The sequence below is a fragment of the Gouania willdenowi genome, chromosome 22 (genome assembly GCF_900634775.1).
Source record: "Gouania willdenowi chromosome 22, fGouWil2.1, whole genome shotgun sequence".
Taxonomy (NCBI): domain Eukaryota; kingdom Metazoa; phylum Chordata; class Actinopteri; order Blenniiformes; family Gobiesocidae; genus Gouania; species Gouania willdenowi.
In genome coordinates this window covers 14,792,067-14,817,889 of record NC_041065.1, presented here as the reverse complement: position 1 = coordinate 14,817,889, position 25,823 = coordinate 14,792,067, and the positions used below count along the sequence as shown (strand labels likewise).

Here is a 25,823-nt window from a genome sequence, read left to right as displayed (position 1 = left end):
TCTATGCGCCAAAGTGTCCTTGAGCAAGACACTGATATTGTAAAGTGCTTTGGTCATTAAAGTACTGCATAAATCAAGTCTATGTACCATTCTACTGGTATGTAGGTTAACCAGGGAGCCTGAACTCATCAGGGTTGTTGACTGGTTAGTTAGTGCAGTATTTTACCTCAAAAGTAGAATAAATACAGAAAATGCTATACATTCTGCTATTCTTCACATGTATTAGATGATGTGTCACAATTACTAGAATTGAATGTGTCTTCAAGTTTGGGTTTCATTCATTTAATTCCTGTTTTTCTTCTTCATTTTTATTTTGTAAAGCAAACATGATTGAATGAAAAATGCAATCCATTGAAAGACTTAGTGAATGAAGGGGTTGTGGTTTTGGAGAACAAATCAAAGATGGCTCTGTAGTCTGCTGCTTTCTCAATCATCACCTGAGGCTTGGAATGAATGGAAAACAATGTTTTGGTCAATTCCACATCTTGACCGCACGAGGTCGCTTTAATCACAACAAGAAACAGAAAATGTAACTTCTGTTCTGCACAAACGGAATGATGACGAGTACCTGCACATTTATTATGTTAACAACACGGCGTTTTGTTTTTGGCTTTAACTAAATTGGAGCTTTGATTCACAATAAGCGGCCCCCGCTCCTGTATATTATGTCAAAGATGGTTCCTAACGGTTTGCGTATGTAGCTGTTGTGGGTCCAGGTCCCTCCCTGAGGCCCGCCCTCCTGTCACCTCACCCTCCTCCTCTGGCATCAACCTGCTGCGCTCACCTCGGTCCAGCGGACAGCTACACACCTCCAGGCCGACGCTTTCTCTTCTCACCACCGCATGTTATCCGTCCAAACGCGTCAGGATGTGATGGGGGCCGTGTCGGTATCTCTAGCTAGGCGGACAAATTCCTTCAATCACTGCGGGTTGACGCTGCGTTAGCCGCGGAGGTGCTAGTGAAGCTAGCAGGACGGTAATATATGAGCACTGAGCTAGGTGGCTATCTGCAGCTCCAGCAGCTGTTAGGTTTCATTTAGCCCATGTAGTTAGTAGGAAAGGAGGGCAAGCTGGTAAGCGGGGAGTGTTCCAAGCCGACCGTGTTAATTTTTTTTAGGAGGCCGGGGTTTAAGAGCAGCTTCTTCGGCTGTCAGGGGTTTGGATGTCGCGACACTGCGGTTTTCCACTTTAGGTAGGTTTATGGAGATTACATTGTGCAGACTGTAAAATAGTACACGTAATTACATAAAGTGCTATTAACAAGCTAGTGCGTTTCAACGTCAGAGGGTCAATACGCGCTACGCATCTCCACGGAGGCCCCGTCACAAACTCCCGTGATCCGCAGCGGTTCTCGACTGAGGATAAGTTGACTACAAGGCTACTACTGGTGGTAGTGGTGGTGTGTCCGTACCCTCATCTGGTCCAGCAACAGCACGGCTTTGCGCTACTCGTTCACCCGCCACAGAACCAAAATCTCCTCCCCTGACATCGCAGCGAGAGCCCGTGAGACGCATCGAGCTGAGCCAAGTGATAGTCGGGTCCCGCGTTGATCGGGCAGCCACAAACCGGAGGGGATGACTCTCGAGTCCATGATGGCTTGCTGCCTGAGCGAAGAGGCAAAGGAGTCGAAACGAATCAATGCAGAAATTGACAAACAGCTCCGTCGAGACAAGCGGGACTCCAGGAGGGAGTTGAAACTACTACTACTCGGTATGTATCACACTGGAGCTCCAACAACCGCTTGCTTGCTGTGTTTGAGTGTCGCTTATTGGCAGCAAAGCAGTATTGGGCCTTCTTGTGCAATGCTAGCAAATGTTGCTGCTAGTTAACGTTGCGAACTGTAGGAGTGATTTCACTGAATGTACCAAACGATCACTGATGTACAACAGTCCAGATGCTTGTGTTGTTTAGCTCTTAATGCTGTCATATATGTGTGTGTGTGCGTGTGTGTGTGTGTGTGCGTGTGTGTGTGTGAGAGACATACTGCTTTGCACACTCATGTTACTTTCTGCTGATAGTGAATGACCACATGCTCTCAGTAGCCTCCAAGACAATTAGTATGTCACTTTCAAAACTGCTTTTTGCTGGTGCTGTGAAACTAAAGTTAATCCCTTTTAAAGAGAGCCGGATTAGCAGTGATGGATTGTATCTTTGCGCTGTGTTGCATAACATGCACACCACCAGTGAAAGCCATCATTCAGGTAGCCTGGTGGGGGGGAAAAATTCCATAGGTTGTAGCTACACATTGTTTGTCATTGTTGCATTTACCAGTTTGCATCTAAAGCATCCATCCATCCATCTATCCATCCACATGACAAAGATACTGAAGGTTTTTGTCCCTCATCCTGTGGAGACTAGCTGAGTAGGTTAGCTATTTTTATAGCTGGTGTGTGGGCAGGTGGGAGCTGCTGTTGAATAAGTTGCTCTGTGCTGCATTGATTCATAGTTCTGTGAACACAAAAAGGAACAGCAGGCGATGCTTTATCACAAGAGTATTTGTTTTATCAAAAAAAAAAAAAAACACATGTTGTAGCTCAGGAGCTAGGGCTCATCCCATCATCAAAAATCTGTAAAATTAAACAAGAAGTAGTTGTGTCAATTGGCAAACCACTATATGTACAGTACATTGCGATTTAATATGCAATTGTTTTTTCAAGGGCCTCTTGTCATGTATTTTTCAATGAACACAACAATAAATCAGTTTCATCATAATCAATTTCAGATTTATTTAAACTTTAAATAGATATCAAATATACATTTCAAAGCACAGATTACAACAATAAACCAAACAAATCTGTTGCTTCACCTCTTCAACATGTGGACTGCACTTCTTAAACACTCTCAGAATGCTTTATGATATCGCGATAAGATCGCAACTGCAATGAATCGTTGAGCCTTAAGTCAGACTTATCAAAAATAATCTATGGCTACAGATGTGTCCAACAATCTCCAGAATGACAGTGGTGGTGTTGAATACTGGTTTCTGTTTGTGTTTAAAGTTAGTAACAAAAAAAAAAAGAGATAATAATTGAAAAGAAAGAAACAAGAGCACTATAAAGAGCTCAAACCTCTGCCAAGTGCTAAATATCTTCTTTGCCAGATATTGGCAGTGTTCTGGATCAGTGATCCTGATGAAAAGGCTTGAAAGAAATCTCCATCCCAATTAATAATAATATACCAGTCCAAATGTAAGGACACACCCATTTTTTGGGAAAACCGCGATGAAACGCGCAACCCAGATCCGATCTGGATAAAACCTGGTGGGGAAATTGAGGAACCATATTGATATAACTTATTAAGATTTGAAAGATCGGTCAACAAGATATGCATTTTTTTTTAATCTTTTGTTAATGTGAGTTAAATAAATACATTATTTTTGAAAATATTACCTCCTTGGCAGAAGTTAAAAAAAAATCTAATTTGCAACTTTGCTATCATGTCTGTGTACATCTTTTTTTTCCTCTAAGTGGTGTTCCTTTAAGAATGTTAAATTACAAACAAAAACATGATTTCTTTCTAATGTCCACAGTTGGGCCAATGATATTAAATTAGGGCGCATCATTAGTTTTAAAACGTATGCTTCAATTTCAAAGTCAGACCTAGTAATTTAACGCGTCTCATTTTATTTCCCTGGTGAATACCTCCGCTAAATAAAGTAAGCCACACCTTCAGCGGGACATACACACTATAGTATGTCTTGGAGTCTCTGCTACCTTTGAGTTTGTGAGAAGTAGTTTGATATTATTTAACGCTGTGGTAAAACTGACAAGATTCTTGCGACGAGATCATTCAGCCGCAAAACTTAGGGCAATATTATCACCCCCCCATTATCATGTAAGTATTTCCATCGTTGCTTCTTGAGCTATTATGGATTCAACATATCAATTTTAATAAGACCGCTATTCAAACAAATGTATCAATATTTCAGTGTGAGCGATGGAAAGAAAGCCAGAGCTGCAGTCTGTCATGCTCATGCAGTGAGTCAACGTTCCTGTGTGAGCTAAAGCTGTCAATGAGATAAGGACGTGTAAGGCAGGATTAGTCCATGTCTTAATAGGCTTGGTTAAACAGATCTGCTGGCACTTTGACATGTCACTGACTCCTATTATCCCTCACATTATTATCCCATTGACCAGTCCTCAGGAAGCTGCTGGGCTCTCCACACCTCAATATCCAACGCTCCATATCATTTTACAATGTAACCATAACTTACCCATTCATGGAAGCAGTTTACTATGCATTAGTATTGCCCCAACCTTTAACAATAGTTTTAGGGGTTTTGTGTCATCAGGCTGCCAATCTCCTGCTCAGGGAGGGGAAGGGATTGGGTAGGGGGGGGGTGTTGATGCTTCACTGAGCCACAGCTGCCCCTTCATGGTCCACCAGGTTTATTTTACTCAATGGGTGAATATTTTTTAAATCTCTTGTAGCAAAAATGCTACATGTCATTCACAACCCTGCATGAAAGGCCTTTCAATGAAATTTAACGAAATGAAAATTGTTCATTTCAAAGGCATTAGATTTTTTTTAGTTCACATAGAGCAGCAGGTTGCACCCTAGTGTATATATCCCCATCTAAACCCCAGTTTAAATAAGGATATATACCTAAACAGAGGTTTCTGTTTTTTTTTGTTTTGTTTTTCATTTATGTATTGTTTTCTTGTAAATTTGAAAAAAGGTTAGGTATAAAATGCAAATCTATGTGTAGGATATCATTAATGTACTTTAGTTATTAATAAACTATACAGTTCAACATCGTGCTTAGGGCTGGGCAGTATGACCAAAAATGTATAGCACGGTATTTTTCAAAATTCTTACGGTTTCTCAGTATATGACGGTATTTTTTTTCCATGCATAATCAGGTGTTCACATGATTTTTTTTTACTGGTTGAGATAGGATTTACTGTGCTAGATTGACTTAGGATGGTCTATTTTACTGTCATGATTAGTGAATATTGTAGAATAATTCCACACTAGTAGTAATACAAGCTACAATGAGACACAGCCCGACTTCGTCTGTTATTAAGGCTAGGAAGAAATTCCTATCTCCATTAATGATCATGCAGTAGGTCCAAATGTACATACATTTTGTTATTTAATTTTTTTTAGAAAAATCGTGATAAAATGCTCAATCTGGATTTAATGCGGATGAAATTTGATGGGGTTAACAGAATCAAATTTCATAAAGTTCAGTCATTACGAACCAATATCATTTTTTAAACTGATCTGGAATCATCATATTGATCCGGATCCCAGGAGTGTCGATTATCGATATGCTCTCGCTAAGTATCGATTTTTTTATTTATTTTTTTTTCAACACCTTTTCTGATTTTTCACTAAAATGTGCAGGTACGTCTTCACAGAAATGTTGTCACTGTTTGTTGAAGGAACCAACATATTGTTTACTGGAATACTGCACTATAATGGTGTCACCGTTAAGAAAGATCCTATTTTTGTTTACAGAAAGCACTATCGGAGATACTTATTCGTTTACATTGGTATGTTGACACTTATTTACAGAAATGTTGCACTAAAATAGTGTCACTGTTCATAGGACACTTTTTCAATTTATTGTCTTTAGAGATATAGAATAAAAATTGTATTTTTTCACGATCTTTTTTTCTTCTTGTTATGTAATAGATTATTGTAGATTGTATTTCTGACCAATATATTGATAACCGCAGTATCGTCATATTGTGAGATAATCGTTATTGTGAGCTTTGTATTGCGTATCGTATCGTGAGGTACCCAGAGGTTCCCAACCCTACCGGATCTCCTCCAAAAATATGGAGGAATCTTCCATGGCGTAACGTCTGTCTTTGGTTGAAATTTTGCCAAAATCCATTGAGCACTTTTTGACGTCATCCTGCTAACAGACCAACAAATAAATGCCCGTGAAAATATGACATCCTTGGCAAAATGGCATCACATTAAGTGAATGACTCGTTTACAGTTCTCTGCTGTCTGTGGAGAAATACAGCATGAACAATGCATGCACAGTGAACACACAGACAAACACGTTCCTTAGGAGGAAGATTGGCTCTTTTTTTACTGACTGGTAATCTATTAAAAGTAAACCTCAATTTTTGGCTTTACCATCTACAATACAACAGCAACCTGATCAGGACATTCTGACTGATGACATCACACCAGTGAGTGAGTGGGCCAGCCCAGTTGCTACCATGAATTTAGGATCAGATGTGTCGGACAACCTGCAGTAAAGGCTGCTGATCTTTTTTCAATATGTCAAAAGCATGTGGCCAAGCGGGCGAAACGTGTCTCAAGCAGTGATCCAACGAAGCCTTGGCCATAAACATTCTTTTATAAGCTGTTGACATTAGGAGGGTGTTTCCTTTGTGTCTTTCAACATTAACCTTGAAAGCTGCACGTATAAAAAAAAAAAAACAAACTTGTCTCACATGTTTAGTATTTAGTTTTCATCCGGCAGTGTTAGAGTACGTACTCCTTTCTTAAGCCCAGAACATTATCGTTAAAATTAGTAACACGGTCAATAACACCGGGTGATTTTTACCCAATAAAAAGTACTTGTCATCAAAATATTTAATAATATGCGTGGTTAAATTGTAATGTAATTATGTTTGTGCGGGCAATAGTTTTTTAAGGTTAAAGAACCAATATTTCAATGTGTCTAATGAACTGATTGCACAATGGTAGAGTACTGCACACCTGCACCTCATGTTCACTAGGGGTGGGAACCTCTGTGTACCTCATGATACGATAGATATGCGATACACAGCTCACGATAACGATTATCTCACGATATGGCGATACTGCGATTATCGATATATTGGTCAGAAATCAATCTATGATAATCTGTCGTAACAAGAAAAAAAAACATTAAGTGAAAAAATAAAATGTTTATTTTATAACTTTGAAAGACAATAAATTGAAAAAGTGTCCTATGAACAGGAGGTATGAACATTTCTGTAAATAAGTGTCAACATACCAATGTAAATGAATAAGTATCTCCAATAGTGCTTTCTGTAAACAAAAAATAGGGTCTTTCTTACCAGTGACACCATTATAGTGCAATATTCCAGTAAACAATATATTGGTTCCTTCAACAAACAGTGATAACAATTCTGTGAAAACCTACAGTACCTGCACATTTTAGTGAAAAATCAGAAAAGGTTTTCAAAATAATAAAATAAATCTTAAATCCCCCAAAAAATAAGAAAATAGATAATTGATCGTGCGAAAAAATATCACCATATCGAGGTATCGTCACATTCCTAATGTTCCCTTGTTTTATTTTTTCCTTTTCTACTTTTAACCTTGAAGAACTGTTTTGTGCCTATGGCTGTTTTGTGGCTATGCAGGTAAATGTTACAACTATGGAAGGCACATCTTCTACCTGTTTAGAAATGACCAGCTCTGCCAAAGCTACTGCAGAATCCGCAGTAAGGCAGTAAGGAGCGCCATATCAGGCCATAGCACCAGCCTTCTGCTCCACAGCCCAGTGGTTTGCCTCTACTTGGTCAAAACACAGTGAGACAGGAACTGTGGCCTTAACCGCAACAGGCAAATAAACTGCTGGAACGAGCTAACATTTAGGAAAATGAGATGGTAGAGTAAACACGTTAGGGATACTGAGTCTGACCACATTGGATTTGGAGCTGTAGGTGTACTAGCGGCTTTTACTGAATGAAATGATATTTTGTAGCATACTATGTCTTAGATGATGTATATGACGGCAGGAAGGCACTATTGAACGTGTTGCCAGAACATTGTCCAGGCATGTGTTGAGTAACTTTTGCTCAGCAGGTTTTTATTTGCTAGCAGGTTAAATCCCTGTTTAGAGGAAGGGTCTTTTTGAACCAGGAGGGTTAGACTCTTGCTGACCTTACTTCTCCTGCCATGCTGTCTTATTTTGATCATATATGGCAATAGGGATGTAGTTGCTCTACTTCTCTGTGATTGTGAGTGCAGTGCAGTGCGTGTTATACTGTTCTTATGTCGGAGCTCTGCCAGCTGTCAGTTATTCCTGAAATCTTTATTGGTGGTAGATCTCACGCTTTCAATTATAGTATAGTGGTGAAAAGTCTTTCATAGGCAGCGATTTCAAGATGAAGTTTGATAATACATGTTTATTTTTTGCATTTGAACCTTTCACTCAGCACGTTGCATTATAGTTTTTTCTTCTTTAGTAATGCCACTACTACTCTATGAAACATTTATGTTTATAAACCATTACACTTTGATCACTGAGGACAAGAAAAGTAGACAATAGACATCATCTTTAGTTGTCAACGGGTTGGGTATATTGGGCAGCAATATACATTTTGGCTTAGGTCAATATCTATTGACAGCCAATCACAAAGTTGAGAGTGGCTAATGGTCTCTGAATGTAAATTTACAGAAAGCCTATTTGAACAAAAAATACTAGTGCAAATTGCTTAAATATTATTAGTTTAAGTTGTTGGTTAACGGTAATATTTGTACTGCTATAATACATGGGAAAACTAGATGACAAGAAGATGTTGACATATAATGATAATTACGATAGGTCCCTCTTCCTCCCCACTCCCTGCACACACACAGACCAGTAGTACAGCCCCGCCCCCACTCACACTGCTGAGCAGAAAATGAAAGAGAAACAGAATATTTTGCTACTTGTTGATGAGCTGTGACTTTGTATATCTATCACTACATTTTAAAGAAAGATCTGCTTCATTATGGTTTTGGCCGGGTTGGGTCTAATGTAGGGCTGGAATAAACACTAATATTTTAAACGATTAATCTAACGATTATTTTTTCCGATGCATCGATTAATCTAACGATTCATTTTTTTTCGATTCGATTTGACTCGATTCAATTATCTCCCAATTAATTGACTAAAAGTAATTTATACATGTTGATTCACATATCTATAATGGAAAAACAAAACAAAACATGAATTCCTTAACATTGGAATATATGTTTATTGCTCTTCAAGTCGAAATTCCAAAATAAAGTTCAAGTAGAAATATGAAAGTACAAAATATTGCATTCATGTTTTAGGCCCAATTACAGCTCTATGAACTATATCTATGAGAAACATCAAAACATCTCCGGTTCATCTGTGGTCATGGAGTTTGATATAAAAACTAGTCCCACGTCCACCATTAATGTAAGATGACTACACAATGTCCCTCTTCACTTCATACTGCCGTGCAGGATTTACCAGGCTCATAAAGTCACAAGTTAATGTCTTCATTAAAATTATTTTGAAAAGGTTCCAACTGCATTAATTTTCTGGGGAGACACTGGGAGAAATGCAGTGCACCAGTTCATTGTTCACAGTTTTCATCAGTGTGTTTACAGTCCTTATGCTGACAACTTGACTGTGTTACTGATGATGTTTGCTTAATTTGAATATTTTGGCTATTATCAGAATTTGTGTTCATGTACATTATATATTCTATGTATATCAATGTTCTTCTACTGACAATTGTATTTTTTTCTTTGCAGAATAACTTAAACACTAGTAATTATAACTTGGTTAGAATTATTAATATAATCAATAATAGAAATTACTCTTGTATTAAGCTAAATTAATGTGGAAATCAATATAAATTCAAATATATTATTTGACTTTTTGTACTATATACAGTAATGTAATATTAATTGTCAAGTCTTGAAGAAATAACTTTAATAGAGCCCCCGATTTTACGTTTCCAGTTTTTTCCATTTCTGTGTCTTTTCTGTTTGAGTCCTCCAGATTTCATTTTATTTCTGTTTTCCTTTCCTTTCCCTAATTAGGTGTCAGTACTGGTTATTAAACTTCCTGAAATCGTGACCAACATGCTCACTCGGGCATTAACTATTGTTATTAATCTTATATGTTTGATGTTGCAGATGTTCAAAGGAACATCACACTGAAATCACTTATTTTATGTGAAAATGTGTGCTCTTGGACCAAAACATGTAGCTGGGGGTTTGATTTAATCTGTCCTATAGCTATGTAGATATCAGGAGATGCATTCCAGCCTGGGAAATATCATGAGATTCTACCAATTCTGCTACACTTCCAACCACATGTTTACGGGAACAAATAACTTGATGTAAAATGCATGAAATTGTCTCAAAACGTGCACTTGACGCTATGACGAGCCAGTTCAGCCTAATTTTGTTTAAATACATTCCTAATTATAAAAGCTATCTGCTTAAAAGAAAATAGGGTAGAGATTTTTTGGTTCAAGGTGCCACAAAGTCATTTTGAGCAAATGGTAAAACCCTGTATTTGTAACTGCTTTAATATATAGATTACACGCACGCACGCACGCACGCACGCACGCACGCACGCACGCACGCACGCACGCACACACACACACACACACACACACACACACACACACACACACACACACACACACAGACGTTATCCTAAAAGGGGTTAATTGCAAATCCTCTGGGGACATGAAGGTGTCTGTCCCACATTCTACTGCTTTACCGGTCCCCAGACAGGGACCTAGTCCTCCTTTCTGACCCGTCAGTAACTTCAGGCCAATATTCCCATTTACTGCCATTGAGAGAAGATAATTTTTGCTCGCCATTTTCTCAACATTTGTACATCAGTCCCTTTGTTTGCCTTAGTATGGATTTGGAAAGCAGATTTTCCTCATCTCATTGCATTCATGTGGCTTGTGTGGGGAAAAAAACCTCTAAATATTAGTAATTTAGTACTCAAAATCTTTTCTAAAGCTTTCTTTTTTGGCTCATTGGCTCACCCACTCTCACTTTGCAAGAACATTCAGCTCACTGGTATTCAGTGGTACACAGACGAGGCAGTCGTAAGCCAGTTCAGTAAGAAGGCAAAGTGAGTTTCCGTGTGTTTTATGTGTGGTGCATGCGATTGCGATAGCATGTATGTTGGATTTACTGTACAGCTTGGACACCCACGCACATGGTGCACTCATCCAATGCAGAGACATCAGCACAAGGCAAACTGCTGCACTGATCCTGAAAGCAAGAAACACAATAGGTGCAGACAGAAAGCTGTGAAACACCCCAACAAAAGCAGCAACGAGTGTATGTTACCAGCATACTTTGTGTGTGTGCTTGAAAATAGTCATGGCTCTTGATTATGGCAGAAAGGGAAGAAATGGCCCATTACAGTGGAGATGATAACCATGCCTTGAGGTTGACTACCGGATGTGTGTGTGTGTGTGTGTGTGTGTCGTGTGTATCTCCAGGCTGCATTGGCTCAGACCGTATCCTTTGTGTGGCTGAAAGAAACCGGTTACCAAGATGGATGTAGTGACTGATGGAGACGTGTGCTTCTACATGATTGTTAGCTTAGGGCTTGGCTGCTTCCTGCTGTTTTCCAAGGTGATTAACATGTGACTCTCTGTTACAGATAGCGGAAGGGAAAAAAAAAAATAATGATTAACATGATTGGGTGGATATGGAAATTGTACACCGTCAAGTCATCCTAAGACTGTTCAGTTTGTGGATGTAAAAACATAACCTCCCAGTTGTCTAATGAAGTGATGAATGCAATGCAACTATCGGACCAGTAAAACTGCTGCACAAAGACAGCAGTGACAGTAGCTGCATTATTATTTTACGCTTTCAGGAGGAATTTCAGACGTTTCAATATTGAAACGTGTCGCAAAAGCGTCATGGAAACACCGTCTCTGCAAACACAAGTCGCAGAGCGCGACATACCTGGTCATATGACCACTGCTTTCCGAGAAAACATGACGCGGTACATGTAAACAGAAGACGGGACCAGGACATTTCTAAGCATTATACTTTAAAATTATTACAGCCACATTAGATGTGAAACAACAATGGAATACAGAGTGTTTTAAGGAGATTTCACAGGCGTTACGAGACGCCTGCCCAAAACAACGTTCAAAGCGCAATTATACATTGTCAACATTTAGAAATATTGTTTTTGTTTTGCAAAAATCTGTAATGGAAACCCAGCTAGTGTCTCATGATTTGATTACGATTATAGGGACTGCGTTTCTATTATGAGTTGATGCATTTTTTTTTGCAGCTTTGCTTTTGAATTTGTTCATATTTGTTTATTTATTCTTATTTATTTTAATATTATTTCTCTGACCCAAGAAACACTATCTCTACAAGAGCTAAGTGACTGGATGTGTGGGCTATGTTGGTGTACCTTGCAGTGTTGTATTGGGACATAACCTCAGCTCTCTCTCCTTTCTCTCTGTTTCACTTTTGTACCCCTTGATGCTTAGAACAGAAAGCATTATCAAACCAAACTAGTTATTAGCTATTAAAAGGTGACCTCTTTTTTCTAGGTCAATACCAAAAAAGACTAGATGGATTCTAGTTATGAATATCCAAAATTCTTGACAGAGCGGGATGAGAATGGAGGGACATATTTCTAGCCCAAGGGAGATGAGGAGGGGCTGCGATGAAAGGGAGGAGGGGATAGGAAGAAGTGGTTGCGTTTGTGGGCGAGAGGTGGTTAGGGCATGAAAATGGTTGTAGTTGGCGCTTGTACATGCTGAGGAGGAAAAAGGGATAACAGAAGCCTGCAGTGTGTTGTCTGTTGATACAAGGACATGTTAGTTAAGAGAACACAGAGGAGGGAGATCTTGTGACAGAGTCACGAGAAATAAATCAGACAAACTGGAGAGTGGTCCTCCTGCTTCTCTACTTGAGCAGTGAGCACTTAACTTACTACCACCTTAGACTATGGAGACATTCAATCTGCATTTTTCTGCAAACGGGTCAATCAGACGTTTACCTCACCATTTTTCACGTGAAATAATTCATAGAGTGCATTAATTCATTTAGAACATTTGATCTTTTTCTGTGAACGGTGGAGGCTGTCTCAGGTCATTTGTCCAAAATTGGGCATTTAGTGTGAAGAAGAGATGGAGGAGGGTCATCATACCCTCGCATGGACAGGGAGTGAAAAATCTGAATTTGTGTTTGAGATTAAAGTATTTTCTGCCTGAGCATGGAATTTGCTATCATGCCCCATCTTTTTCAACTCCTTAGGTGCTAAAGCTCCCTTGTACTGGCCTTAGATCATCCCATCCTTAACCCAAAGACGAACCTCAGAAGGGGTGAGGAGGACCTTCTTAGAGGTGTTTAAAAAAAAGAAAAAAAAGTGATGTGCACGGCACAAGCCTGAGGGGCTTCCAGTTTTATTTATTTACTGCTATGAAAAGGTGCAGAAAGAAGGGGCAGATGGGAGGGGTTCAAAAGAGAGAAGACGAAACAGGAAAAAAAAATATACTGGAATGAAAAACTGAGGGACACAGAGGAGAGGTTGCTATGGTTACGGAAATATGGCTGCTCTTCAAAAACCTTGAATGTAGGTGGTGTTGAGATGAGTGTGTGTGTTTTTTCCACCTCTTCTTTCCTTTTCAGTTTTACAGATATCATGTATATTCTGCAGCACTCGGGCATGAAATGCCTTCATCTTATTTTCATCATTTCTTTAAAATGTCAATATTTGTAGTAGGGGTGATGAAATCAGCCGTGTTTGCGATGCTGAACGACTTTGCATCAATAATCGGTTATAGCATTGTAATGTTGCGTCCTTGTTTTGTGTTTGCAACAGGACAAAGTTGTAATGTTAAAATAAGCATGATGTCCAATTGTGGGAAAACAAGTCCAGGACAGTATAATGGAGGGAGCTAAAAATGAAGAGGAAGTGATTAAAAATAGGGCTGAACGATTTTGGAAAATAATCTTTTTTTTCCCCCTCAATATTGCGATTGCAATTTAATATGCGATTATTTTTTCAAGGATCTCTTGTCATGTATTTTTCAATGAACACAAGCAATAAATCAATCTGTTTCATAATAAACAATTTTAGATTTATTTAAACTTTAAATAAATGTAAATTTTAAAGCACAGATTACAACAATAAAGCAAACAAATGTGTGGCTTTACCTCTTCGACATATCTACAGTAACTAAATTCACGTTTCATGAAACATGTAAACATGTGGACTGCACTTCTTAAACACTCTCTGAACGTTACAGGACAGTCTATAAATAAATAAAATAAACAGATATAAAAAAATAAAATAAAGCTTACTAATATCCAGTCAGTAACATCACACATACTAAAGTGCAGGAAAAGTAAGGAGAACTAATATCTGCTTTAACCAATTGGATGTTTTTTAGGGAAGTCAAACTCCCAAAGAACTTGAAATAAATTACTAAAAAAAAAAAATTGCGTTTATGATATTGCGATAATTTCGCAAATGTAATTAATCATTCAACCTTAATTTAAGATGTACCTAGTATCTTATGTTTAAGATTTGAATATCTTGTGTTTCTGACAAAAAGAACACTACATAATGTATGTAGGATAGGCATTTCTAAGCGGTTTGCTACTGCCTATACCATTTCATTCATTACTCAACATATGACTATTGATTCAGGTTGAAATGTTTATGCTGTGGAACATGTTTGAAGTTGTTATGATTGAATAAACTAACTATAAACTACAGAGAGGTTTTATGTAATGTTAGTATTTACTCTTGTAAACACTGTTATCTGCTGTGTTCAGACTAAAGGCTGAAATGAATTGTTCTGCATCGTGGAATCGAAATTGAATCAAATAGTGAGACCAGTGAAGATGCACAGCTCTAATTTCTAGGCACTATGGGTAGATCAATGAAGGCAAGTGTAAAATATGAACCAAGACAGAAAATATTTCACTTAGCAAGTTAGATAATAAATACATTATCCTATCTAGAACTGCTTGTTAAAGAGATATCAGATGTGAAAGTAGATGTGGATTGTTTTTTTGTGTGTTTTTGCTGTTATTTGAGAGTTAGTTTACTTTTAGCTAAAGAATAATTTAATTTTGAGATGTTAATACAAAACTCTGGCTGAAATTCTTCCATGACCTCTCCTCCAATACATGAACTGTCCTCAACTGCCCTGGCCTTTTTTAAAATCAGCTTTAGATCTTCAGAAAGGCTGAAGGTGCAATAATGTGCTGCCTGTCTTAGCACTGCAGGGTCACGCCACTGATTCTCTGCTATACATTACGTACGTTCGGTGCAGTAGGCCATGCAGACTCCAAAACTATAAAGCAGGAGGTGAGATTTATTGGTCCACTGTCTCCCATTCAGATGAACACATATCAGCTTTGTGCAAAAAAAAAAAATGGCTGCACACTCCATTTCTGCCCATTTATGTTTGATAAATGATAGCCGTCACAGCCACACAGTCTCAGGAGGGCAGAGGAGGAATGTCGCTGCTTGAAAACAAACCCTGCTGTTTTAACTGTCAAGTTTAATGGCTTTAAAACAGGGCAGTTCTCTAAATCAATGGCTCCTAAATGTTTTTGTTTTGTGTATGAGCTCTTTGCACTAGCATAACTAAGTGTCAGTTGTGTTACAAGTTGTTTTGTTTACTGTTTAAAGACCCTTTTTATTTATTTATTTTAATTTAAACTAGTTTGGACTAAATGTGAGTGCAGTGTGCATTCAACGTTTCTTATGAAACGAGGAAAAATCAAGGGTTCTGCAGTTTTGCTGGGTTTTTGTCAAACTAGTGTGTGTGCGTGCGCTAAACAAGTGGTTGGTAATAATGTTGTCATAGTTTTCATAGAGCATTGTTTGAGCATAGGACAGATTTCTGAAAATTATTTATTGGTCTGCTCTCCCCGGTTATACAGTGGGGCAAAAAAGTATTTGGCAGTCACCAATTGTGCAAGTTGTCCCACTTAAAAGATGAGAGACGTCTGTAATTTTCATCATATAGTACACTTCAACTGTGAAGAACAGAATGGAAAAAAAACCCTACCAAAAAAAGCAATAATTCTGGCTCTAACAGATGGGTTACTTTTTCTTTAAGTAGCTCTTCTGTCCTCCACTCGTTACTTGTATTAATAGCACCTGTTTTGAACTCATTATCTGTATGAAAGACACCTGTCCACACCTTCAAAGAGTCAGACCCTGTCCCAATACTCACACTGCACCCTACGCCCCTCTACGAAGTGTGCACTTGTTAGAAAAATTGCAGAATTGGGACAATGCGGGTTCATGTCATCGACTACCGCCGCTGCGTCATATCTGCCACATTCTGCCCAGGTTAGTGTTAGTCCGTAACGTAAGTTAGGTTTAGTGTTAGTCCGTAACGTAGGTTAGTGTTAGTCCGTAACGTAGGTTAGTGTTAGTCCGTAACGTAGGTTAGGGTTAGTGTTAGTCCGTAACGTAGGTCAGGGTTAGTGTTAGTCCGTAACGTAGGTTAGGGTTAGTGTTAGTCCGTAACGTAGGTTAGTGTTAGTCCGTAACGTAGGTTAGTGTTAGTCCGTAACGTAGGTTAGTGTTAGTCCGTAACGTAGGTCAGGGTTAGTGTTAGTCCGTAACGTAGGTTAGGGTTAGTGTTAGTCCGTAACGTAGGTCAGGGTTAGTGTTAGTCCGTAACGTAGGTCAGGGTTAGTGTTAGTCCGTAACGTAGGTTAGGGTTAGTGTTAGTCCGTAACGTAGGTCAGGGTTAGTGTTAGTCCGTAACGTAGGTCAGGGTTAGTGTTAGTCCGTAACGTAGGTCAGGGTTAGTGTTAGTCCGTAACGTAGGTCAGGGTTAGTGTTAGTCCGTAACGTAGGTCAGGGTTAGTGTTAGTCCGTAACGTAGGTCAGGGTTAGTGTTAGTCCGTAACGTAGGTCAGGGTTAGTGTTAGTCCGTAACGTAGGTTAGGGTTAGTTTTAGTCCGTAACGTAGGTTAAGGTTAATTAATACAAACGGAAGTACAGGTGCGTAGCGTCTCACTAGCTAGTTTAGGTCACGTGGTGCACCTATCACGTGACCTAAACTGGCCAATGAGGGGCATTGCATACGGATAGAATGCTGGTATATGGATAGGTATTATGTATTGACAGCCACTGCCTTTTAATAAAGTGGTCAGTAAATGTTTGTATGCTGTAAAGATAAGGTATAATCTGCTATTGGTACTGATAAAATTTAAACAGATTAATTGTAGAGTTGCAAGGCTCTCTGCTTGGCATTTGCTTTTCTTTTTTGTACAGTTTGTGTCATAGATATGGTTGCCAACCACACATGCATTGCTTTAGCCTTGCGTTAACATTGTATTTGTTTCTTCTGCTTTGTATAGGAACAGGCGAAAGTGGCAAGAGCACCTTCATCAAGCAAATGAGGATCATCCATGGAGCTGGCTACTCTGACGAAGATAAGAGAGGCTTTATCCGTCTTGTTTACCAAAACATCTTCACCTCCATGCAGTCCATGATCCGTGCCACTGAGACCCTGAAGATCCCCTACAAATATGAACAGAACCGGGTAAGACTATATGCACATTTCAGCTTCACTCTGTCATTACTAATATTCACGATTTGAAGCTATTCAGTAAAAGTCTCATCAATCACTGCACTTGTTGTGAGAGCTGATTATTTAAATGCAATAATTATACCATAAGCACCAGCAGTGACACTTTAAACAATTTGAAAAACTCGAAACATTTGAAAGTCACGTAACGAATCAGGATGTATCCGTCTGTCATTAACAGAAACGTATGATGCTTATATGTCCTTGTACACCTGAAGTTATACCTGACATCTGTCTTGAGTTGACCTTATCTTTCCTCCATTGGCATTTGTTCCACAAAATGTAACAAAAACCTGCACAAGGTTTCTTTAAATCAAAATTCCTCATCCAAATTCTTCTGACTTCCTCCACTGATGAAAATAAAAAAATAAATTGCTAACCTCATGGTGATTCGAGGTGCCAGCTCTGTAAAGATGATTTAAGGGAATGTACATTCATACATTTAAAAAAAAAAAAGAAAACAAAGCATTGGTCGCTCATAGTTTTTTTTTTTTTTTAAATGAAAATACACATTCAAATCTATAGTAGTGTATCTAGGAGATAGCTAGATGTTAGTGTTGACAATGAGAAAATACATCATCTGCAGTGATTTCTGAATCCCAGTGTGTACCCTGTCTTTGCAGTCTAACGCCATGCTTGTGAAGGAGGTAGACATCGAGAAGCTGAATACGTTCGATCAGCCCTACATCGTAGCTATCAAAAGCCTGTGGGCAGATCCAGGCATCCAGGAGGCCTACGATCGCCGCAGAGAGTATCAGCTCTCCGACTCCACCAAATAGTACGTTTTATCAGTGTTTGGATGCTAACAAAGGTTTCTAAAGATGTTTGTCATACTACTTATCTAATTTACTTCTTAAATCCCATGTGCTCCTAAAATGAAAACATGAAAATTAAAGAAGATCTTTCTCTGTAAAAGTTCTACCTCTAAAACTAAAGGATGGATTTTGATGAAATTGTCAGGAAATATTTGAAAAGGGATAGGGAACAAGTGATTTGATCAGTTTACTGTGTCTGGATCAGTTTGAAAAATAAATCCTTATGTTTAGCTCTTTGAGCTGGTTTTACAACACCTCCTGCTGGTGATTTTGCACGTTACATACTTTAGGTTTAAGTTTCGTTTCACTTTCCGTTTTGAGCGTACAACTGCACAGCCTAGTGCTAGCAATTTCTTCCAAGCCTTCAAAGTGTGAATGATCATGTTCACAATCAAGATCACTGATCCAGAGCCAAACATTTGGCTCTTGGCAGAGGTTTGCGCTCTTGTTTTTTGCATTTGCCCATAAAACTCTGCCAAAGTCACTTTTCAAGACATTTCTGATGTTTTTACGGACTAAAAGTTGTAGCAAAACAATAGCGAAAGTTTTCTTGGGGGTTTACGTGAAAAGATCTGAATCTGGCAGAAATCTAATGTCTCATGGATTGAGATGATATCTCAGGAACAAATTACATCCAAAAATGTATTTGACTAAGAAACATAAGAAGTCACAGAATTTACAGTAAAGATCAAAACGGACTTAAGAGCAGCAATTTTAACTTTTTTACATAATGTTTGAGTAAATAATTTTTGATTTATTGATCTATGAGGCTTACAGTATATATTTATTAAATTATCGTCCCCAGCAGCTTTAAAAACATCTGTCTATATTGCACTATGGCATGAGTGTCTAACTTATTTTAGTTCAAGAGTCACATTACCAGCCAGAAAAATAAATAGGAAATACAGTGCAATATCAACATTATTGTACCCTAGTTTTATGTAAATGTAAAAACCATATACAAACCACTTTCTGAGAGTGTAAAACATTAATTTAAAGAAATCGGGAACTAAATTACTATATGAATATTGTTTTCCTGCACATTTTATTTCAAGCAAAACTGACGGGCTGAATATTACTCTGGCTGGATTTGATCCGCTGTCTTTGAAACACGAGCTCACTCCTACTGTAAGTTGGAATGTAAAGCTAGTTTTGCAAGTTGTGTGTAAATGTCCATCACTTTCTGGAGCTGGGCATGCATCCTGGGTGAGCTGCACATAGACAAATCACAGTATATTTGCTGAAAAAAAGATTTAAATGCCCATGGCAATATATAACAGATTTGTGAGTTTTGTTTGTCTAACTCTGCTAAGTTTGCAGAAGAAACTTCTGTTTCTGCCCAAACCTGCTTCATTTTGTTATATCCCATTTGTTAATATTCTGCATTTTCCAATGTATTCTGTACAGTAATTCAAAATTACACATTTTACAGTGCCCCCCGGTTGTGTTTGTCTTTTATTGTATTTTTGTGTTGATGTCGCACACAATGGAATGCCTAGTATGCATTCATAGGCCATTGGGCTTATTTCTGAATGTGTTGATGAATGTTCCTTCATTTCAGTGTGATCCACAGTGTTCATGTATATTTCCAGTTACCTTAGTGATTTAGATCGTGTGACTGCAGAGGGATACGTTCCCACCCAGCAGGATGTGCTGAGGGTCCGTGTTCCTACCACGGGTATTATAGAGTACCCGTTTGACCTGGAGAACGTCATCTTCAGGTACCCCCCGAGGCACCAGGACTGCAGCATCACAACGGCTTACAGGACATAAACCACTGACGCTCACATAAAAGAGGCTTTTCTGAAGTCGATTGGATACCAAACAAATGTCCTAAAGATTGTGATAATTAGTAGGTATTGACAAGTTCTCAAGGCCAATGTGGACATAGACTCTTATTAACATGGTGTGTTAAGCTGAGACGGCATCAGTGGTTTGTGTCAATGGTGGTATTGAGATGGAGCAAAGCCGTAGAAAGACATGCTGCACTGAATCGTGTGAGGAGCAGCAGCAACATATCAGATAAGATGATCACATGGGGATAAAGTTAATGCAAACATTTCTATGTAAAATAATTGAACTTCAGTTGACCTACTGCAGCTGTTAAACTTAAAGAGAAAAAAAACCCACATAATTCCACCCCTTTTTGTTTCAGTATTCTAATATGTAATTAGAGGACTGAAACATTCTTATCTGATACAGGTTTTGCTGTTTCTGCTGCTGAGGCCTCGCTCCTGTAACTGATGCCACCTCACGGTCCACAACACATTTGATAAAATATGCAACAGGCAAATCCAATGAAAAGCAGAAACTAGTTGCTAGTCAGTAAACATGTCTGTGTTGATGCACAACGATGGTGGCACAGAGGCACAAACCAAACCCCTGTTCTTCTGTGTTCAACTTTGTCCTGTGACTCTTTCTCAACAGAACTGCTCCACACGAGCACAGGGGGTGGGGGAGTGGGGGATTGCTGCGATTGGCTGTCATGCTTTATATACCTGTTTTTCTGTCTCCCCTCCACTCTCGATTACCCCCTTTCTTCACCGGCCTGCTTTTAGTTATCTCACGGATCTGGATCGTATCGCAGATCGCAGCTATCTTCCCACTCAACAGGACGTACTCAGGGTCCGCATACCCACCACAGGCATCATAGAGTACCCCTTCGACCTGCAAAGCATCATTTTCAGGTAGACTGAAGCCTGTTGTGGCTGCCACCCTCCATGTCATCATTAACTTATCCAGATCATACCTCTTTCCTGTCAATGAGAGCAGCTAAAGACGCTAAACTGTTGATCTTAGACTGAATCGTCCACATCTTTTATCAGTAATGCTAAAGACATTTATTTTTTAACTCCTCGCTGTCATAAACGTATCCCCCCTAAACGCTACTGATGAGCATGGAGTCCTACATTCTTCTGCCCGCTCCCTGTAAATAGGCCACCTCCTCTCCTCTCTGCCTGGCAGAAGAAACAAGGTCGTCCTCACTGGAGGAATGTTATTTTGGGCATTAGGTCCTGCAGGGCCTAAATTGGCCCTGGGTCTCTATGGACCGTAGTAGGCTCAGCCACCACCAGAGGGTGCCATGGCTGTGTAGAGACTTTGTCCAGTTTCTTAAAAGGCCCTGTTGCATCTGGTTCATCAGCAGACACGTATCCACGCAGAGGTCTATGAATACAAGAACAGAGAGGGTTTAATACTCACTGCGTTGACCAGTAAGGATTATCGTGTTAAGGATTTTATGAAGTTGTTGTAACAATTTTGAACCTAATGAAACTGGGACCTGTACTCCCTAATGTGTGATGGGTGACATTGTCAAGGACAAGCTCGGGAAACCTGAAACCTCCCAAGGATTCTCACAGTCAGTATCGCAGTCAGCACTGCTGCTGTTCACGTGCACAGTTTTTCTTTTGCTGCAATGAGAACTTTTTTGATGTAATTTCCACTCTGCTCCTTGTCCTGTCCTGTCCGCGTTCACATCTACAGCTCTCAGTTTATCTGTAGTCCTTCATCTTTTCACGTTTGACTGCATCCAGTGTTTAGCAAGTTTTTCACACACATGAGCAAGTGCTGGGATAGCTGTGCAGTAGTGTCACTTAAAATCTGATTCATCCTTAGCATCCAACTGTAAAGATTTCTGCACACCCAAATCAATGAAAGCTGTCAGTGCAGCCTGAATAGCATTAGTTTAAACTTCACCAGAATTGCTGGGAAACCTAGATTCACGTGTTTGGTGTTTTCCCCCCAAAAATTAAAAATTCTAATAAAATGTCAAAGAAGTAGTAGCACAAGTTTAATCATTTAGCTGTTTGTGTGTTCACAATCATACACGCATTTCTAAATGTTACTCGCTGCATAACTTTGAACAAGGCTCAGAGTAATCTGTTGGCCTTTTTATCTTATGAAACCATGAGCTGGATGTAGAAATCTTAATGTTGATTATGAAAGTCTTTAGTTTAAACTGATACAGCACAGCAAAACACTGCTTTTTGTTTTGTCATATTTTGTTGGTTGAGGTTTTTTCCCACTACATGGTACAGCTCTACTCGACTCTACTGGATTTTTCTATGTTCCCATTAATCTGCTGTAAAGGTTTGCTTGCTGCTCCATTGAACAGGTTCAAAAATGTGCCGTAGTACGCTGTAGCTGCTGTATGGTTGTTATTTCAATCATCCTAGAAAAAAAAAGTACCTGAGCAGAGTAGAACCTGTATCCTGTAGTGCAAACAAGCCTCTTCTGTTCACCTTTGAGCTAATCAGAGCAACACTCGTTTGTATGCCAACAAAATGTCTTCCTCTGGTTCTCACTGGTTCTCCTTGTCACCTTCTTACCATCAGGATGGTTGATGTAGGAGGTCAGCGGTCAGAGAGGAGGAAGTGGATTCATTGCTTTGAGAACGTCACCTCCATCATGTTTCTGGTGGCACTCAGTGAGTATGACCAGGTCCTGGTGGAGTCCGACAATGAGGTAAGTGATCAGAAATGAATTCCCACATTTTGGCTACACTTTAGACGTTATTTCACACCAGGCAAAGCTTTAATGATGATTTCTAGTGAATGGTTTCCTTCCATTGTCACCTGTTCACTTAAGAACCGCATGGAGGAGAGTAAGGCTCTGTTCAGGACCATCATCACTTACCCCTGGTTCCAAAACTCCTCTGTCATCCTCTTCCTCAATAAGAAAGACCTGCTGGAGGAGAAGATCTCCTACTCGCACTTGGTGGACTACTTTCCAGAATTTGATGGTGAGCTGTTTTATATTCTGCTGTGCAACAACATAGCATTGGCATGTATTTGCACAAAAATGTGCATTGGTAAAGCGTCCGATTTTCCGTTTCAAAATTTCAGATTTCACCCAATTGTGCATCATGTTTATACTTTTCTGTTCCATCATCTGTCCTTGTTTAGATGACTATACTGGCTCTTAAACTTCCATAAATTGTACCAAACATGATAAATAAGGTAAACAGTGTTAACTAGTCTTACTAGTCTTACTTACTAGCACATTTTATATGCTTCAGATGATTTACAAAATCAGGAGGGTTATGCTGAAATACGTTGCAAGAGCAATGTTAGCCAAGATGCTAATTGCTAAGCCACCTGTTTAATGGGAAATGCTTGATAAGTTTCCAAAACCTTATTTGTGAAACCTTTAATTATTGCCAACTGGGGAATGACCCTGACGCTTTGTATGAAAAACCTTCAAGCCCTAACGTGTCACCAGGTAAACTCATCACCAATTCAGCTAAAACACTAACATCTAAATCTGTCTTTGTACCATTGCTTTTTCAGATTTCAACGCAGTCATAAAATCCTGAACTGCTTGTTTTTCAAAACAAGTTAAAAAAACCAGAGGCAGAGAAAATAAAAAATCATGTAGGATTGCATTGTCCGTGTCAGAACGTGAATTACGTTTTTTTTGGCGATTTTCCGCCATAACGGAATATCGGAGGCCCTACGTTGAGTGTCTCCAAAGTCATGTTGGCACTGCATTGTTTGAATTAAATATGTGATTCTGTGCTAGTGTCATGTACTGAGTTTACCTCCATACTGAGATTATAACCCTAACATGATCCAATAAATGAATAAAACACGTATCAGTTCACTTTGAAAACAAAAGTGACTTTTTTTTTTTTTAGGAAAAATTCATTTTTTGGTAGTACAATCTCAGTAGGATGTGAACTCGGTACATGACACCAGTATTCACACTAAACTTGATTTGGTATCAGTTAACATGAGAAATTCTCGTCCATTTGTTCATAAACGTCTACTGTTGCAGGTCCTCAGAGAGACGCACAGGCAGCACGAGAGTTCATCCTAAAGATGTTTGTGGACTTAAACCCAGACAGCGACAAGATCATCTACTCTCACTTCACTTGTGCCACGGACACTGAGAACATCCGCTTTGTGTTTGCAGCAGTCAAAGACACCATCCTGCAGCTCAATCTCAAAGAGTACAACCTGGTGTGAGGGGACACGCATGCCTCCCCCTCATTGCACAAACGCACACCTTTCTGAGGATGTGCTGCCAACTCCTCACGCATTGCACAGCACAGACGCATCAAACACACACACACACACATACACACACACTCACTCAAACACATCTACAGTCATTGCTTTTGTTTTCCAGTCCACTTTCAAAGATGCTGTCTGTGAAAACAAGCTCCTTCATCCGTCACCAAAGCCTCTTTTTCTCCTTCTCACGGCAGCTTGTGTCAGTCTTAGGTCCAACCAAAGCTGCTCCGTGTGCCTAATTTGGCTCTGGCACACAAACGATTCACACACGCTGTTCAGTGACTTGGAGGAGTTTTTAGTATTTGTGTGTGTGTGTGTGTGTGTGTGTGTGTATTAGGGGAAGCAGTGCTTAGCCAGAAGCTGTGCTTTGGTGAATAGCAGCAGTATCAATCCCACCTTTTTTGGGGGCGGGAGGGCGTAGTGAGACCTGATCCTCCGTCACCTTCTGTTTTCAAAAAAAGGAAGTGAGTGCTGTATCTCCTGACTCTGTCCACGCACCAGAGACGAGAAACATCTGAGTGACCCACAGAGAGGCCAGCTCACATCTGTGAATGTACCCACCTGCGTGAGCATTGCAAAAAATGTAATGAAGACCCTTAAGACAAAAAAAAAGACTCCTCAAAGGGCCTACACATAGCTAATCAAAAAGTGTGTAGTGCTGAGATTTGTGTAATTAATAATAACATATTGTTGCGTCATTTGACCAGTAATGGTGAAATGGTATAAATTAATGGAACATTTACAGAAAACTTTTAGTGAAACTTAAAAAAAAAGAAGGAAAAAAAAAAACAGAAAAATATTCCTTTTAAGATTTTTGTTTAGTTTTTTTTTTTTTTGTCTCATATTTTCTTAATTGTGTACTAAATCACAGCATCCAGCTCAAATCTTTCCCGTCCCCATTAATCTCTACAGACTCAGCTTTAGGTGAGAGGACGGAGTGGGGAGCAGAGTGAAGCCCCTCTCACTTAACTGGGCTGTAATCAGTGTTGGGCAGCACTGGTTACCAGTAGCTTACTCAACAAAACACATCATCCCTCCACCGGATATTAACAACTCACTTCCTATAACTTCAACACCCACATCCGATCTATATGGACGTGTTTTTGTTTACTTTTCTGTATAGTCACTTTGTTTCTATAAAAAAAAGATGCTTGGCTGTTGAGCAATGAGGACGGGGGCTGTGAACTTTACAGTTAACACACTGAAGTCTGCAGAGGTTGTTTGTGTATATTTGTTTGTAAATACATATGCACACAACGCCCCTGTATAGAAAACGCTCTGTGGTACACCATATTTGGCAAAAAAGACTGAAAAAGACCAACACAAAGCATCAATTTCCTTCATCACTATAGAGTTTTGTTTTTTTTCTTATTAACTTTTTGTTGTTTTGATACTGTGATTTTTTTTTTTTTTTTTCTGAACAGGACAACACTGTGGTGTTTAGGAAACAATCTAAAGTTCCCCACCACGCTCCACACAAACACAGGCTAGGGCTGGTTTCAGTGTCAAACCAAGATTATTGTAGGATTAATTAAAGATATTTTCTTTTTTTTTTTAATTTATATAATTTATGGACCAGATTATAAGGTGTTGATGATTTGACTGCTTTTGATTCTGTCATGTTGAGGCGCTCCTTTTCTCATGGCTGAGCTTACTTAAGTCTGAACTGCTGTAAAAACAAACAAAACAAAACAAAAA

The 25,823-nt window shown here is 39.2% G+C and overlaps 1 protein-coding gene across 2 annotated transcripts; it reads left to right on the top strand.

Annotated features, from left to right (window-relative positions):
• Positions 1-733: 733 nt before the first annotated feature.
• Positions 734-25,823, top strand: gna11b (guanine nucleotide binding protein (G protein), alpha 11b (Gq class)). Of its 2 annotated transcripts, XM_028437328.1 has the most exons (8): positions 734-1,709; positions 17,067-17,251; positions 17,920-18,074; positions 19,704-19,832; positions 20,670-20,798; positions 22,446-22,575; positions 22,699-22,852; positions 23,887-25,823. In XM_028437328.1, the coding sequence occupies exons 1-8, from the start codon at positions 1,574-1,576 to the stop codon at positions 24,075-24,077; spliced, it is 1,209 nt and encodes a 402-aa protein (XP_028293129.1). In that variant the 5' UTR covers positions 734-1,573; the 3' UTR covers positions 24,078-25,823. The 2 variants fall into 2 exon arrangements, with proteins under 2 accessions (XP_028293129.1, XP_028293128.1); XM_028437327.1 differs by lacking the exon at positions 19,704-19,832 and having other exon boundaries at positions 1,574-1,709.

Coding starts and splice junctions, on each gene's coding strand:
- gna11b (XM_028437328.1), top strand. CDS start 1,574: ATGACTCTCGAGTCCATGATGGCTTGCTGCCTGAGCGAAGAGGCAAAG. Junction 17,252..17,919: donor ACAAATATGAACAGAACCGG/GTAAGACTATAT, acceptor CTGTCTTTGCAG/TCTAACGCCATGCTTGTGAA. Junction 22,853..23,886: donor CTACTTTCCAGAATTTGATG/GTGAGCTGTTTT, acceptor CTACTGTTGCAG/GTCCTCAGAGAGACGCACAG.